The following is an 18,364-nucleotide window of genomic DNA, read 5'->3' as shown; positions in this document are numbered from 1 at the left end:
TTGATTAGGGAAATAACCAACAGTCGTACCTTGGTTATCGACTAGTTAAGGAGAGATTGGCTATTAGAGGGTCTCAGTAGCTATAACCGGTCTATTCATAAGTAATAATAATCTATATTTGAATCAATGATCAGTAGTCGAATCAAGCTGAGTTAATTCCTTCAACCAGAGCTTTCTCTAATTTGAATTACAACTTTAATTTGCATTCTTGTTATTTTAATTTGATTTTTATTATTGTCAACAATTCCCCTATTTTAAGTTTTACGTTTCAAAAGGATTTAAATAATTACCGATCTCTGTGGACACGACCCTGCTCAATCACTATACACAATTTATTTAGAGTAGGAATTTATTTTTGTTGGCTTCGACAACCATCAATAAAATATTTGAGATATTTTCAATTGCATAAATATATATTGAATAAGGTCCGTTTAATCATATTATATGTATTTATGTGATCATCATATGGATTTACAGAAGATATAAATACAAGTTATCTCATGATTAAATAAATTTAGTTTGCATTTGATAAATAGAGTTGGACACTTTATTTATATTTAGACTGTAGTAAATTCATTGAATAATTTATCTTAATCATATATGAATTTACTGATGTAGTTTGACTACATTGAGCTGTATCACATATGATATTTAATTAACCTTGAAATGAATGTCAGACTTATTAAATCTCATAGACATTGATTTTACTGTAATCTTAATCTTGAGTTAGTTATGATTTCATGATTGTAATTGTTATTCCATTTGAGTTACCAATGGGCACGACACACACTTGTGGTCAAGATTACCCGGTATCTTGGTGGGAACAATTATGAGTATTAGAATTATAAATTAACAATATAGAATTTGTACAACACATCTCTTGATGAGTTTTCGGCACTTGATCATAGAATTCTCTGGCCAGAGTGTGTCAACATATTTAGTATGTTTGAAAATGATCAATAGAGAAAACCAGTAAGTATCAAGGAACAAGATGTAATTAAATCGATTGGACAGTTGAAATATCATTTTAATTAACGATGTGGTACAAATGATTATGCAGTAAAGAAATTCATGTGGCATGAGTCGAATTATTATTCGAGTACACTATCCTAGATAGCATACAATTATGGAGGTCAATTCCAATCTTTTAGTGGAGTAGATTTGGAATTAAATAATTGGATTAGTTTAATTACAGCTTAATTATTGTAGCCACTATTGTATGTACCCATATGATCCCCGGATTAGCTCATTTAATTGACTGCGCCGCTACTGGATTAATAAGTAAGATAACTAGCTATTTGGGTCAAAAGTCTAAATATATTATTTAGTGGGAGGCTCCATGTGATATACTTGAGTGCAAGGGGCCTTGTATTATTTTAGAACGTGGGCCCTTATAACACAAGAACAAGTAACGTGACTTTTGTTTTAATTATTTTTAATTTAAATCAAATGGGATTTAATAGAATTAATAAATAAATAAATAAATATGGAGCCTAGGGTTTCCACTAAATAAAGATATAAAAATGTTTATTTTCTCCCAAAAATAAAAAGAGCTGTCACTTTACACGGACCAGAGAAAAAATATTTTTTATCTCTAATTTTGAGAGGAAAATTTTCTCTTGCTAGTTGCTTATAGTGGTGATAAAGGCGCCCACACGTCAAGTGTAGATCAAACTTGAGTCATAATTTAGAAGATCAGTGTTGACGGATCGTGATCTAATAGGCGTGGTGGTGACGGATCGTGATCTAACAGGAGTGGTGGTGACAGATCGTGATTTGGGAGCCTAAATCACTTCAGCGCAAAAAGCAAAGATTGTTCATCTTCTCAGATTTTTAAAGTACGATTTTTAGATTATGTATTCCTATATATTGTATGAGATCGGTCCTAAAAGTTTTTATAAAAAAAATTAAAAAATTGATTTTTCTCCAACAAAAATTTCTTTTTACATTTTTTCTTTTTCTAACTCACTTTTTGATCATTTTTACATAAAAACTATATATCTTGTTATTCCACAAAAACCTTGATACTTACTGGAGCGTTGGAGGGTTAATGCCAGAAAAACTTCTGGCATCCTTGACCGTTTATGTGGTTGCAGGTGTTCGCTATTCGCGATCGCCACTTTCAGTTCAATTGACAAGATCAAGGCAAAAACCGTCTTTCCATATAAACAAATTCAAATGTTGGCATTAGGATCTGATAGGCAATAGTAGTAATTATTATTGCTATTATTATTATTATTTTGGTGTCAACAATTGCTATTAATATTAGTATTACTATTACTTTTATTATTAATTATTATTACAACTAACATTATTGCTTTTCTAATGATAGTAATAATTATTATTACTAGTACTACTACTATTGCTATTTTTAATTATTATTATTACCATTATTATTATAATAAAAATAATAGTAATGGTAATAATTTTTATTTTACTTTTATTATAATAATTATAAAGATGATGGTGATAATAGTAGTAGTAATCATAATTTAATATTTAAATAAGGTAAAAATGGAATATTAAATTTTCCTCAAGGATAAAAGTGTCTATTTATTCTTATTTCCATTCCCTCACTTTTATTCCTACCTCTGCATGGGAATAAGATTCCCATATCTCATTTCTAAATTTACTTACCCCACCCAAAATGTGTTTTGGTTGCTTAATAATGTTAGTAAGTAAATATAATCAATCATTTTGATTCCTCAATTAGAAAAATAAACGCACGCTAGTTCTCGTTTCCACATGGCTTATGTCGGATTAACTATTTTATTATAAATAATATTTGCTACTAATATCAAAGTTTTATTCAATAAATTATTTTTAGCTTGTATTTAATTTATGATTCAATATCAAAATTTTAATTAAATAATTTATTTTAACTAGTATGTAATATATTTATTTACAATAATCTTTGAATACTAAATATTAAATTCAATAATTAGCAATATAATTTAAAAAATAATAAGTTTTGGGAGAGTGGGTAGAGCGAGTGAGAGAGAACTTCATTTATTTAACTTGTCGCAGCCGGTCTCCAACCGATCAAATCACTGATATTATATTATTGTCACTTTATGGGCTTCTAGATTCCTTAGTTGTAAGTTGTAACTGGCTAATAACGATATAAAAAGTCACTGTTCCTTAATAGTTAATGGTGATTTATTGATGATGGTGAGTTAGAACACAAATTTTTGACATTACATTGATAATTTGGGTTGGCTGAAATTTAATGTGGCTGGCTGACTGGAAATCAGGAGAGCATAAAGGGGAGTGTCATGGTCAACTTTGATCTGAATGACACTCAATGAAATTTCAGACTTAATTCCTGAAATGACACGTCAATTATCACATAATTTATTAGTCAAGAAACGTTAAAAATATGTCATTGTTTATTTAATTAAAATTAAAGTAATAATATGTTTAAGGTTGATATAAAAAATTTATATCACAATTATATATTGTAAAATCACAGAAAGTCAATTGTTACTCCAGATTTAATATTTCTTGAACACACATCAATGAACGCAAATTTTGACATTAGAGTGGGAGTTCGTACAATAGTATTTATTTCAAAATATTTGTGGCTGTGAAATTATCTTACGGTCTATTTATGATACCTTAAGGGTATGTTTGACGGGCGGGTCTATAAGGGTCTGTCTTGTAATATAAATTCGGACTCGCGTTTGGCTGTAAAAAATAATTATCTGGCTTGAAAAGATTGTGCGGCAATTGAGGTGCAAAAAAGACCCGCCTCCCCCTGGGTGTTTAAATTACACATCTCCTTTTCTATTTTAATTATTATTTATATTAGTTATTAAATTCAATACAAATCAAATATAATATTTCTTTAACATATTAATTTATGTTTAATTGATGAATAAGAAAAGATGCTGAAATCTACTGCAGATAATTATATTTTTATTAATAAATCTAAATAATAAATTAACTTAAAATTAAAATATTTAATAAATTCATATAATATTAATTTAAAAAATAAATAATAGCTATTTAATAATAAATAATAAAAATATATAATACATTCCATATTCTACCAAATATGGTACTGTATTATTTAATACATTCCAATACAATATATTTTATTATGATACAATACAATTCAATACAGTGCGGCACAATAAACGCTTCCTAAAGGTACAATGCTTTACAATGTTAAAAAATCAACAAACATATGAAAAAAATCCAACCATTGAACACCGGAATACTGTACCTACCATTGTCCTTTCCAATTCATTTTTTGAACAGTGGTTTACTGTACCTACCATTGTCCTTTCCGATTCATTTATTCTAAGCAAAATATGATTGATGGTTGTTTTTATACGAATGATTAGTAAGTAATTAAATTTTTTAACTTTGTACCGTTTTAAATTTTTTAAAGTTCCCACGACTTAGATTAGTTCATGATGTAAATTTATAACCAGAAAGATGTGCATGCACTGTACAATTGACATGCTTTGCCAAAACAAAATGTGTTTCATATTTATAACGCAAATTTTGACATTAGAGTGGGAGTTTCTACAATAGATCGTAAGATAATTTCAATACTAAAATAGTGAATGTTTTAATTGACTTATTTTTTTTCAATACTATTCACTTGTATTTTTGTTTTACAATTAGTATTAACGTAATTATACTTGAATTTATAAAATAGATAAATTTTTATCTAGTCATCAGAGTTTTTTTTTTTTTTCAAATGTTTAGGTAGAAAAAATATGGATAGAAGTACAAGTAGGGATATAATGGATAAAATTTTTAATTAAAAAGTATTATATATTATTTTATATTCAATAGATATGTAATACTACAAAATTATTTATATTAATTATTTTAAAGATTTTAGAATTTAATATACATAGAAATAAGAGTATTTGAATATGTTCAGTTAGTTTTATTTTCTATAACTTTTACTGTTATTGCTCTTATTTATTAATATAACACCAAGAATAAAAAAAAAAATTCTAATAAAGTGTAATATAATTAAGGGGAATAGTTCAATGAAAACATATAATTTGGGCGGGACGTTCGTCTGCCAAATGTTAAATCCCGAACAGATAAGAGCTAGCTTAGACGCAGCGCCAAAATTACAACATCTCTTGACATGAAAAACATAAAAATTATACTTAATCGTAATCAACTGCTACACCTCCGAAATACTCCAAAAACTCTACCCAGCACTAATTGGATAATTCTTAATGAATCTGACTCAATCACCAGGACAAATCAATCTCATTAGTGAACCGCAAACAAAAACGGATGACAATTATATGACGCGTCATGAGGTTTATGATGTATTTTAAAACTTTGGGGGTGGGGTGAATGTTTCCTATTTGTCAAACAGGAGTGGGGTCAGTTCCCTTCTCTGTGAACATTCTTATTCTTACTAATCAGTTTTTCAATTTCATTTTCTTTTTTAATCTTTGTTTGGATTAGTTTTCATTTTGGAATTGGATTATTAAATTCATACACCGATCTTTCAAGGTACTTCTAAATAGAATTAATCCAAATATTTTAAAAAATTAAGATACTTTTAACGTGAAAATAATGTTAATCATTTCTATTATTGCGTCTTCTCTCAGGCAAGCCTATAAAATGCGGAAGCATGAACGCACAAAGACACACATTACTAGCTTTAGCAACCTTTTCTTCTCAAAACTCAAAAGCCTTCAGAAAGCAATAGAAACAAAATGTCTTTGGAAGTTTCAGCCTCTCCTGCTAAAGTTATCCAAAATGCTGGGAAAGATTCTACTCGTCGCTCTGCAAATTATCATCCAAGCATCTGGGGGGATCATTTCCTTCAATATACTTGTGACACCCAGGTAAAATGATTCTTCGGAAATGATATTCCGTCTACCATTAAACTCGCACTTGTATTAGCATTTATGATTCTTTAGCAGTATTACTCTTAGCAACCTTTTATTTTTCTTATAAATATGTATAGAGGAGGTGCCAATCAATTCAAGTAAGGAATTGTTGGTACTACAACAACATAATAATAGCATTGAATATGCTAGTTTTTGGATCGATATATAGGATAATATATACATGGTCTAAAATATTTCTATCCCTCTACTAATAGCTACATTTCTTCGAATTTCTTCCTCTTAGGAAACTGATGATGGCAGCAATGTAAAGCATCTAGAGCTGAAGAAAGAAATTAGAAGAATGCTAAAAGCTGATAACAAGCCTTCACGTACACTTCAATTGATTGATGCAATTCAGCGTTTAGGAGTGTCTTACCATTTTGAAAGTGAGATTGATGAAATATTGGGAAAGATGCATAAGGCTTCCCAAGACTCTGATCTTTGTGATAATGAAAATGATGAGCTCTATTATATCTCTCTTCATTTTCGATTACTTAGACAAAATGGCTATAAAATTTCCGCTGGTATGCCTTTTTCTCACTTATTCCACTAGTTAAATATCTTCTAAAATCTCATTCATCTTTAATTATATCCAACTTTTAGGAGCATGAAACTCAAGTGTTCAGCTCTCACTTGAGATGCTGCTTCGCTGTTCAGGCGTATATAAATGCATTTGTTATTTTTGTTCAGTCTTTTGTACGACGATCATCATGCTTTCATGGATTAAGGCTTATATGTCCTCTAACCAGTTGTTTTTTATAATTTATGTAAAAAGCTCTCTAGTTTGTCAAGTTTTTTCGTAGATAAAAAATAAAAATATATGGTACTACTGTCGGTACAGCCAGCTTTTGTCCAACCACTAAATATTTAAGTTGTGTAGCAGATGTGTTCAAAAAGTTCAAAGACACGGATGGGAACTTTAAAACATCTCTTGCGAAAGATGTTCGAGGAATGTTAAGCTTGTATGAAGCTACGCATCTCGGGGTACATGAAGAAGATATACTAGATGAAGCGCTTGCTTTCACCACTAGTCACCTAGAGTCAATAGCGACTCATCAAATCAGGTCTCCACTTGTTGAACAAGTCAAACATGCCTTAGTTCAGCCTATCCACAGGGGCTTACAAAGGCTTGAGGCAAGACAGTACATTCCTATCTATCAAGAAGAATCTCCCCACAATGAAGCTCTGTTAACTTTTGCAAAGTTAGATTTTAACAAATTGCAAAAGCTTCACCAGAAGGAACTCGGTGATATTTCAAGGTAAATAAATAAGTTCTAAAAATGATTTCAATTCCGCTATGAGCATACTTAATTAAGGTTTTCAATTTTGAAGGAAGAATAATTTCTAAATGGCTGTCTCATTTAGGTGGTGGAAAGAATTAGACTTTGCACATAAGCTACCTTTCATAAGAGATAGAGTTGCAGAGTGCTACTTTTGGATATTAGGAGTGTATTTCGAGCCCCAATATTCATTTGCAAGAAGAATATTGACGAAAGTGATCTCCATGACTTCTGTTATTGATGATATCTATGATGTGTATGGCAAAATTGAAGAACTTGAGCTTTTTACTTCAGCTATTGAGAGGTTTGAATCACTCATCATTAATTTAGGATCTCATGCTCAAGATTATTATCATTTTTATTGTCAAATTTCCCATTATTGAAATGGAATAGCAATCTCTTTCTCAGGTGGGATATCAGTGCCATAGATCAACTTCCTGAGTATATGAAATTGTGTTATAGGGCCCTTCTTGATGTTTTTAGTGAAGCAGAGAAGGATTTGGCCCCCCAAGGAAAATCATACCGCCTCTATTATGCAAAAGAAGCGGTGAGTACTCTTCCATATTTCATTAAAGATTGATACTAGGCATTAGTTCATTTTTAATTGCTAACAAAGATGTGATATATTTGGTTTCTCATGATCAGATGAAGAATATGGTTAAGAATTACTTCTACGAAGCTAAATGGTGTCTTCAGAATTATGTACCTACAGTGGATGAGTACATGACGGTTGCATTAGTTACATCTGGCTCCCCAATGTTGTCAACCACATCCTTTGTTGGCATGGGAGACATTGTAACTAAAGAATCTTTTGAGTGGTTATTCAGCAATCCTAGATTTATTAGGGCTTCTTCTATAGTTTGCCGACTCATGGATGACATAGTGTCACACAAGGTAAATATATATGAAAATATTGCCTCCATAACGAATGGCGTGATCTTTAATTTTCTCTTTAAGCAAAATATATTATATGTATGTGTTTTGTATTTGCATATAGTTTGAACAAAGCAGAGGGCACGTTGCCTCAAGCGTTGAGTGTTACATGAAACAACATGGAGCAACAGAAGAGGAAGCATGCAATGAGTTTCGGAAACAAGTTTCAAATGCCTGGAAGGATATAAATGAGGACTGCCTACGCCCAACGGTTGTGCCAATGCCACTTCTGATGCGAATTCTCAATCTTACACGCGTTATAGATGTCATTTACAAGTATGAAGATGGCTACACTCATTCCGCAGTTGTGCTGAAAGATTTTGTTGCTTCTTTGTTTATTAATCCTGTGCCGATATGAGTATGATATTACGCTTATGTTTTCAACTACTCTGCAGCAAAATAATTCATCCTGTGCCGTTTGAGCTTGGATTTGGATTTTAAAAATAAATTGAAGGGTGGTGACCCCCCCTTGTAATCACACTACTCTTAAATAGACAAGTGATATTAAAGTTTTTATAGATCTTTTGTAATTTAAATTATCAACTAGTTTGCTCGATTAATAAATTAAGTCCTAGGAAGATATTAATTATTATTGTTGTTAAATATTGCTCTTTCCCATTCTGGTATGATTATTCTTTTCTATTCCGGCATGATTATTGAGTGAGTGGGACTACTGACGTTGCTCTAAATACTTCTTAACACCATTTTTTTAATTAACTACATTAAAATATTTAAAAATATTATAAAATTCTTTTAACACCTCCTGAAATGATAAAAATATCTTTAATTAAAAATTATTAGTGTAAATTCCATTCTTTAAATTTTATTTATTTTATTACTCTACTCCGTTTCAACAACGCTCTTTCTTCCATTCAGGAGAAAAAAAATTATGGGTTTCTTTTGTCCAGTACAGCCACTAGTGGTAAATTCTTTACCCAAAAAATAAGAGAAAAATGTAACCTTTTTAATTTCTAAAATTTTGGATTTCAATTTCCGTACAATTCCTTTCCTCTCTTAATAAAAAAATAAATTATGAATGAGCATATTTGTCTGATATTTAAATAATAAATATGAAATACATGAAGTTTCTTCATAGTTAGTCATATTAAGATGGCGTTTTTCAACTTACTTGGGTTGATTTATGACAAGACATGTACAATCAAGAGGACAGAAACCAGGAGGATGGTTTTTATGATTACACTGCAAATGAGAGGCCCTCGAGATGTTGTGCAAAATGATGATTAATTCACAAATCACTTTAACATCCGATCTTGGTTATTCGCCCACATTTGTCCCTTTAATAAAAATAGAAAGCCACACTTTTTTGTTCCACTTGCACTACGCCTTTTCTTCTTTTCCAACTCACTATTCTGCTTATAAGCAGAATTTTAAGAGATATTTGGACGGTGGTGTTAATAAAGATTTTTTAAGGAAAAAAATTATTTGACTTTTGAGTAAGGGTTTAATTAAAAACTGTTCTGTTATGTAATTTAATAAAGATTAAAATTGTAAAATAATTAAAGAATTTTAAGAGGTATTTAAAGGGGTGTCAATAGTCCTACTCTTATTGAACTCAAAATTATTATTAATGTTGTTACTAATTTTGGTATGATTATTAAATTCAATATTAATTATAATTATTGTTTTTCTATTTAGATTTTCTCATACCTATGGAGAGAATAATTGTGTAGCTGATATCTTGACTAATTTGAGGCTTCAGTGTGATCCTTTTTTTTGGTAGAGTGATCTACCTGCTGAGATTCGAAGTTTTTTTTTATCAAGATTCCAATGGTTTTCGCAAGTATAGATTTAATTAGATATGATATGCGATTTCTCTATCATTTGCTTTTTGCGGCTCTCTTTTTAGGCTTTTGTGTTATTCCTCTTAGAGTTAAAGCTCGCTATGTTCCCCTTCTAATTTCTTAGTTTCTCTTTTGTTTATTATTATTATTATTATTATTAAACACCTATTTTGAGAGACCTAATTATGAAAAAAAAAAATACTACAATTATTTTTTTATTGTTATAAAATAAATAAATGATAAAGAAAATTTTAAACTAAATAAAGTACTTTAAATACCTTTGTTATTGTTAATTCACTTAATACACGAGCTTCCACATATATATCATAGTGCATGGGTGGGGGGGTTGCTCCAAATTTCCAATGTGGGAATTTTGCGCTTTGTAAATGGTGAAAGTTCACCACTTATTTCACATCATTTATAAAGTTTTTGATAGGCTCAGATATTTTCACAGTTTAATTTGCTTTGTATTCTTTGTGCTAAACTACAACACTTAATAAAGTGTCAAGACAATTAGAATTTTTCTAAAACACTGAAAACCCATTAAGTATGAAGAACATGAGTTGTTAGTACTACTTCATCTATTTATTTATTAATTTTTAGTTAAACTATAAAAATGTGTATCTCATTGAATGTACAATTGAAATTATTGGGTTCCCTTCAGAAATTTTGTGTATTATATAGTCATAATCAAAATAACTGAAATGTTATGGCACAATAATAGCACACATTTGTTGAACAATATGATCCATTAACATAAGATGGGAAAAATAACTCATTTAACTTTACGGTTCCCCATAAAATATGGAATGGATTGGAACTATTATGAAGTTCTAGAAGTTATGAAAAAAAAAACTTTGAATTCACTAGTGTTGGTAAAGTTATAAACTTTTATATAAATTTATTTCGTATAAATCGATGTAGCATAAACTTTATTGATTGTATAGAAATAAAATTAATAAAAATAAATCATGTGGGTAAAGATGAATTTAATTCAACTAATTTAACTATTGTGTAAACTTTGTACAAACTTATATGGCACAAATATATTGGTTTGATGAAATAACTCTTAGCAAATATGATTTATTTGTATTATTTTGTATTATCACCCAACTATTTTATTTATACCGTATGAGTTTATACTAAATAAATTTCTATAAGAGTTTGTAGATTTATTACCCCTTATTTTCTATATCTTTGTTTCTATTTCTCATATCTCATTCTATTCTGCCATACATGAGATTCACGGCTAATAGCTCGGTATAAATAAGAGATAATCCTTAAAAAAAAAAAAATCTTGAACTTTTAACAACGTGTACCCACGGCCAATGGCGGATCTAGAAAAATAATTTACGGGGGGCTAAATTAGATAATAGTAAAATATAAAAAACTAAAATTTTGAATATATAAAATATTTACTAATACATTTATAATTATTCTCTATGCATTTTCATATTTTAAAAATGTTATACAATAGACTCATTATCAATATTATTAAATTTATTGTTTCTTGTATAAGCAACCAAACTATCATTTATCATATCCGATTCCAAAGATGATTCATCATGAATTTCATTACTGAAAACATTCGCTTTACTATTATTATAGAAACTGGAAGAATTAATCCTATTTTTAAGAATAGAAAATATTTTGGGTGGTGGGCTATCATTATTTTTAATTAAGATATAGATTTTTATAATTTTTAAAAGTTAAAGTTTAAATTTTACGGGGTTTATAATTTAATAGTGACTATTTTAATAAATTTAATGGAGTTAATTAAAAAATTAAAATATTTTTTTCTCTTATTTTTAAATGCTGCATCCGCCCCACGGCTTTGTGGATCAAGATTTTGTCTTAAAGTTACTTTTAAAGACATGCAACACACATTGTTAAAAGTCATGCGCTTGTAGTTACAAAATACTTTAAACAACGCAAATTTAATGTCGTCAAAACCTTCATATGTAAATTTCTTTTAACAACATGTAATATGATCGTTGTGGATTGTGCTACTTTTTTATTTTATTTTATTTTGTTTTATTTTATACGCTCATTTTGCTTCCACAATCCTCTTACTTATTTTTTTTTCCAATATTTCTTTTTTTTTTATAAATATTAAAAACTTACAGCTACAAACAAACTAATAATTGAATACAAAAATTATATTTCATTAAAAAAATAAATTAATTTGACAATCACTACAATTGAAACAATTTATATTACAAAATTCAATAATATCATAACGATATAATCACAACAGTGATCTCTTCATCAGATAAAATATTAGCAGCAGCTCCATCCAAGCCCTCTTCTTCAACAAGCCCCATCATGTGATTAGCAATAAAATTGAAACCTCCTGGACAAACAAAATCAAGATTAATCGAAATAATTATAATAACACAATTACATTATATAAACTAAAAAGGCAAAAAAACATAAGCATTTAATTTACATACATCTTAATTAACATAAAAAATTAAACCAAAAAAAAAAAAGATAGACCTCGGAAAAGATCCCCCAACATCGTTTCAACCGAAGCGGCGCTACTAGACATTATTTTTTTATTTGACTATTTTCAAGATTCTCAGTAGACAAAATAGCCAGATAACACAAAATATACTTATTAATTTTTAAAACCTAAGATCTCGAAAATGTAAAAGTTAATAAATTAAAAAAGAAAAGGAGAAAAAGTAGGACTTTTGAATAGACGTTCGCCATAAATTTATTATTAATTTTTTGTTTTGTGAGATACGATTTTTTAAACATGAAGAAGGCATAAGAAATTGATAAAAAATGACTTACAGGTTGAAGACATGATGGCGATCTCCTTAGCTCCTTCATTGTCTTCGTTATTGAGGGAAATAAGTTGACTGGCTCCTAGAGAAGAGAGACGAAGGGAGCGGTAAGACAGTGGCGGCGGTAGAGATGGCAAAACCCCGGGCCGGGTCCGGGTATTACCATGACCGGACCCTATCCGGATGTAACCGGTCCGGGTCCGGGTCCGGGCCGGGTTTTAATCCGGGTACCCAAATTTTATATTTTTTAATATTTTATGTGTATATATTTTTTATTTTTTGGTAATTTTATAAGTTTTAAATTTATTTCAATAAAATTTGACATGAAAATATAAATTTTAAGTGTTTAAAATTATATATATATATATAATAAATGAGTCAAATAAATATAAAATATTTAAAATAATATATATTTTATAATTTTTTAATAAAATCCGGGTTCCGGGTTTATCAAGTGATGCCCAAGACCGACCCGGCTTCATACCCGAGCTGGGTAATACCCGGCCCGCAACGCCCGGGTACGGTTCGGGTCCGAACCGGGCGGGTACTTTTGCCATCTCTAGGCGGCGGTAAGGAGAAAGTAGATAAGATAAAAGCTAGGGTTTTCTAATTTATTATTTACTTTACTTTGAAAACTTGCAACGCGGGTTGGGCTTCGCTCCTTTTTTATTTTTTGAAAATTTTAAAATCTCTCTTTCAAAGATAAAAACTAAAATAGTATTTATCAACTAAATTTACCGTTAAAGGCTACATTTTAAATGGGTAATTTTTAAAAACCTCCCCTGAGGTTTGGACTTGTTGCAAGTAGATGGCGAGAATTGATTTATTTGTAAAAAACCCCCTACCGTCAGTTAAGTTTAACATTGACCGTTAGTTGACCGTGCAAAGACAATATTACCCTCAACAATAGTTTGTAAACGAAAATAACTAAAAAAAAACCAAAATTATTGGTGCAAAAAGCACAAACCCTATTTTTTGACAATTTTATCCTTGTCAATTCTAAAAATTTACAATATCATAGGTAAAGATTATGACTATTTCATTTTTAAATTTTTAATTTTATCTTTCTTGTAGGAATTTTAAGGAAATATCAATAATTTAAAGAGGATTTTTTAATTTTTAATTTTAATTTTTTATAAGAACTTTAAGAAAATATCAATAATTTAAAAAGTGTAAAATAGCTAATAATTTTGGTTTTTTTTTATAGTTATTTTCGTTTATAAACTATTGTTAAGGGTAATATTGTCTTTGCACGGTCAACTAACGGTCAATGTTAAACTTAACTGACGGTAGGGGGTTTTTTACAAATAAATCAATTCTCGCCATCTACTTGCAACAAGTCCAAACCTCAGGGGAGGTTTTTAAAAATTACCCCATTTTAAATTATTACATAATAGCGAGTCAATAACATTATTATAATGTGAAGTGATATATTTGTTGTAAATATGGTTAGTGATTCTTATCGTAAATGTTTAGTAATTTGTTAATTAATAGTTGAATTAACAATAAAATTATCAATAAGATAAAAAAATATAAAATTCAATTACTAGTTCTATTGGTAAAATCTTTTGAGTGTAAACAAGAGATCTAAGATTTGAACCTTCCCAACATGAATTGATTCATAAGATTGAATTGAAATGTCATTTGCTAGGCTATAATTAAAAAAATCAAATTGATTTTTAATGGAATGAACTATCTAAGACTTCATCTTACCCTATTGATAAATTATAACATTTACATAAAATGAAGAGATAATCATTGGCTTAAAAAAAAGGAAAGAAAAGAATTATTATTTGCTTTGTTATTGTTGTAGACAAAAAAAGTAATAATAAGTGTAATCAATAATGTACATTTACGAATTTTGATATTGATGTAGGACGTTATTTTAGGTTAATTTAGGATTTTAGAATTTTTATTATTCTAGGACTTTCTATTTTAATTAGAATCGATTATGGTATGTGATTTAGTATTTTATTTTCATTGTAATTGTTATTTAGTTTTCCTTTTTAAATTAAATTAGGGAAGTGAGTTTCCTCTATTATAAATAGAGATGTTTTCCTCTATTATAAATAAGGAGGTTTTGTTATTGTTTTCATAAATTCAGATTAAATTATTTAATAAAATTCCTCTTTTATTATCCCCACTGGGATTATTTATAAAAAATCTCTCTTGTAAAGTCGTTTGGATTAGAGCGTCATCTAATCTCACTTTATGCGTTATTAAAAATCTTATTGAATTGTTTGGATTAGAACAATATCTAATCATACTTTAATTAGAGCGTAGTCTAATCGCATTGACTTCATCTAGTACTAGAACGATATCTAGTGTTTTCTATTTAATCAATTCCACTTCTACTACGCCACTCCATCAGATATAATATTTCACAACACAACAAGCAGCGCGTTGTTGAATATAAATACCAACAAGCAAAAATATGTTGTGATACATTCTTATTACCAGTGTTTTGAAAATCATTGTTGAAGATGAAGCTTTTAACAGCGTGCTTAGCTTGCACGTTGTCATTTGCCCTATGATATATACCACAATCACAAAACTGTTGCAATTATATTTTTTATAATTTGCTGTGAAGGAAGTTATTGAAAATAATCTTTTAGCTGCTTTAAACAATGCACAATTTTTTAATAATGTTAAATATCATATTTTGTAACAAGTGTAACACACACGTCGCGAAGCTCCTATTGTCTTATCTCTTTTTTCTTGTAGTGCATATTTATAATGAGTAATGATATAATCACAAACTCTTGTACAAATTTATTTTGTACAAACTGATGTGGTATGGTAAGATTGATTGAATTAAATATCACTTAGCCCACATGATTCGTTTTTATTATTTTATATTTTTATTTAACCAATGAATTAATGCTATGTCAGTTTGTATAAAAGTTTGTGACTGTATCATCACTCATTTATAATATTACAATTAAGGATTCTTAGCCATTTTATCTTAACATCCTTAATGGTCAAATATGCACAAAAATGAAATTAGGATTTAGCCATTTAGAAATTAAGGAGGATTCAATTGATCGATTATGCAACTTACTAATCAATTTTATATTTTAGAAAACTGAAAGAAGTTTAATATAATTTACCATCAAAATGACTTTTATTTCCGTAGAAAAATAATAAAAAAATCTATGCTAGGGACTTTTGCCAGGCTAGACAAATGATATTCACCTGTTACAATATAAAATTATATGTACAGAAAAAAAAAGTGAGACATTGAGACTTCTGATTTGTGAAATGGTGAGGTCCAATTGTATCCATTTACTATTCTGTTTTTTGAGTGGTACTCCTTTATTTATTTTTCTAGTGGTATTCTTTAGCCTTAGGGAACCGAGGGTGGTTGTTTTTCTTCATTTATTGACTTACTTTTAATCAGTTAATTATCTCTATTTAATTAATTAATTTTTATCATTATCTAAATAAATTTATTAATTAATATTATTACTATTCATCTTTACAATTTGTAATAATATAATGGTAGCCTATTATTATTTTTATCTTTTTATTTTCTTTAAATTAGTATTATCTATCTTTAAAATTTTTATGAAAATTTTTCATATAATAACATCATGTATTACAATTAAAATAGATTAATATATACTAATTTAGAATACTAGAGAATTGTATTCAATTCAACTTGATTTATGTTATGATTATATATTATCTTATTTATTTGTTTGTGATTTTTATTATTTGTTAAAATTTATAATTTATAAGGGCACAAATGAAAAAGATTTTAAAAAATTTTAAGTTAAAAAATAACTTAATACTTATTTTTAGCAATTCATAAAAAATAAACATGTTATTCAAATCAAACATTTAGCTTCATTCCGAGTTCAAGTAATTCAAATCTATTCATATATCAGAAAAAAAAAATAAAAAGTTCATCTTAGGCATCCACAAAATCTCGTTTGTGGGTTACCGTCCAGTATATTGCATCATATTTAATTTAATCATATGCCTAAGCAACTAGAAATACAAATTAAGAAGAAAAATGTTGAATATAATTAAAGCAAAAATCATTCATGCCAAGCGTAAATATAACTTTAAAAGATTGTTAGATCTTTATTGAATCCGCAATGATCCACAACACTAAATCCCTATTCTACTGCTTTTCAATTCACTTCATTACTAGCATATATGATTCAATATTTCCATTCGTTTGGAGATAAATTTGGAAGGATATCTTTGGACTAACAAATGAATGACAATATGACACATGACAATAACAAGGGTCAAATAAACAAAATACTTAGAGCAGTACAAAGATGCCTTTTTGGAAGAATTTACTACAGAGATTAGGAATCAATAGTCAAGATTAGACACTTTAAGATATTTATGTGAAAGAATAAATTTAGTATGAAAGGAATATTCTTGTCCATTTTCTTTAGATATGACACATACCTCTAGAAACATTATTTCCCTTCAATCCAAGGACGACATCTAATCCTAATTTTTATACAATCTCCTTACTACTAGTCTCCACTATATATATGTCTTATTCAACATATATAGGGGGCTCTTGTAACACCCTAAAAATTACCCATGAAAACACAAGGGTAAAATTGGAATGAAACCTCAAATTATTTATTCTTATTAATAAATCTCAAAATAGACAATCATTATTCATATTCCAACTGAATCCTTATGTAAAACATATGAAATAAAGTCTCCAAAGAAAAGTCTTTAATTCAAAATAAAAAGTCGAGCCAAATTTAATCTTTAAAACAACTCCAAAGATCCACTAAGAAAAATTCTCCATCGAAGAACCCAAGCCACATCTCTAATCAATTTACAAAATATTAGAGACGAAGGGTGAGTCGTCAACTCAGTAAGCAAATCCATGCACAATATTTGAAAATCTTTGTCATATACCTTTAAACATTTTATAACAGCATCTTCATTTAGCATAAGGGGTGGATTCATGTAAAAGCATTAAAAAAAATAAAACATTCATAAAACGTTAAAATATTAAAACATAAACATTGGTAGATCATGCCTCGTAGTCATTATCATTCATCATTCATCATTCAGGGTATTATACCCCACATTATTCCTTGTTCAGGGTACTATACCCCACATTGTTCATAACATCCTTGTGCACAAGATCATCATACTAGCAAGCTGGCCATAGCATTACATAACATCATAACATTTGCATTATTACATTACTACGGACTATGAGCCAAAACATTTTTGAATCCAACTTACATCCTTTCATAAATAGCATTTAAAATCTTCTAAAACATTTAAGAACATTTCTTTGATCATTTAATTCTTTTAGAAAATTTCTTAAGAAAACATTTTGTTTAAGAAAACTAATTTCTTAAGAAAAAAATCATTTTAAAACACATTTTTATAAATTCACTTAAATTTTTTTTTTAATTTTACAAAATTCATTTAAATATTTTAGAAATCAGTTTTGTAAAAATCTCCATTTAAACATAATTCTTATAATATAAATCTTATTTATTATAAAGTACATCATGCATGAATCTACTTACCTCGATCCCCATCAATCAACTCAATACCTTAAGGTCATGTTTGATTTGAAGAAAGGGAAGGAGAGGAAACGAGTGGAATGGAGAGGAAGGGAGAAGAAAGGAATAGAGAAGAGTAATGAAATTAAATTTTGTTGTTTGGTTTAATATAAA

General features: G+C 28.7%; 1 protein-coding gene across 2 annotated transcripts; it reads left to right on the top strand.

The window, feature by feature from the left end:
* Nucleotides 1–5,638: 5,638 nt before the first annotated feature.
* Nucleotides 5,639–8,695, top strand: LOC102606948 ((-)-germacrene D synthase). Of its 2 annotated transcripts, none has more exons than XM_006475223.4 (7): nt 5,639–5,834; nt 6,124–6,403; nt 6,763–7,138; nt 7,245–7,463; nt 7,568–7,706; nt 7,805–8,053; nt 8,157–8,695. In XM_006475223.4, the coding sequence occupies exons 1-7, from the start codon at nt 5,703–5,705 to the stop codon at nt 8,448–8,450; spliced, it is 1,689 nt and encodes a 562-aa protein (XP_006475286.1). In that variant the 5' UTR covers nt 5,639–5,702; the 3' UTR covers nt 8,451–8,695. The 2 variants fall into 2 exon arrangements, with proteins under 2 accessions (XP_006475286.1, XP_052289130.1); XM_052433170.1 differs by having other exon boundaries at nt 6,760–7,138.
* The last annotated feature ends 9,669 nt before the right edge of the window (nt 8,696–18,364 follow it).

Source organism: Citrus sinensis, chromosome 9 (assembly GCF_022201045.2).
Source record: "Citrus sinensis cultivar Valencia sweet orange chromosome 9, DVS_A1.0, whole genome shotgun sequence".
NCBI lineage: Eukaryota > Viridiplantae > Streptophyta > Magnoliopsida > Sapindales > Rutaceae > Citrus > Citrus sinensis.
Note: the sequence above shows the minus strand (reverse complement) of the source record. Positions and strands in the feature narration are given on the sequence as shown.

What these genes read in the sequence shown, in the direction of transcription:
- LOC102606948 (XM_052433170.1), top strand. Translation starts at nt 5,703, where the DNA reads ATGTCTTTGGAAGTTTCAGCCTCTCCTGCTAAAGTTATCCAAAATGCT. An exon ending in TGGCTATAAAATTTCCGCTG is followed by an intron (nt 6,404 to 6,759) that starts GTATGCCTTTTT and finishes TAAGTTGTGTAG; the next exon opens with CAGATGTGTTCAAAAAGTTC. An exon ending in TTTACTTCAGCTATTGAGAG is followed by an intron (nt 7,464 to 7,567) that starts GTTTGAATCACT and finishes TCTCTTTCTCAG; the next exon opens with GTGGGATATCAGTGCCATAG.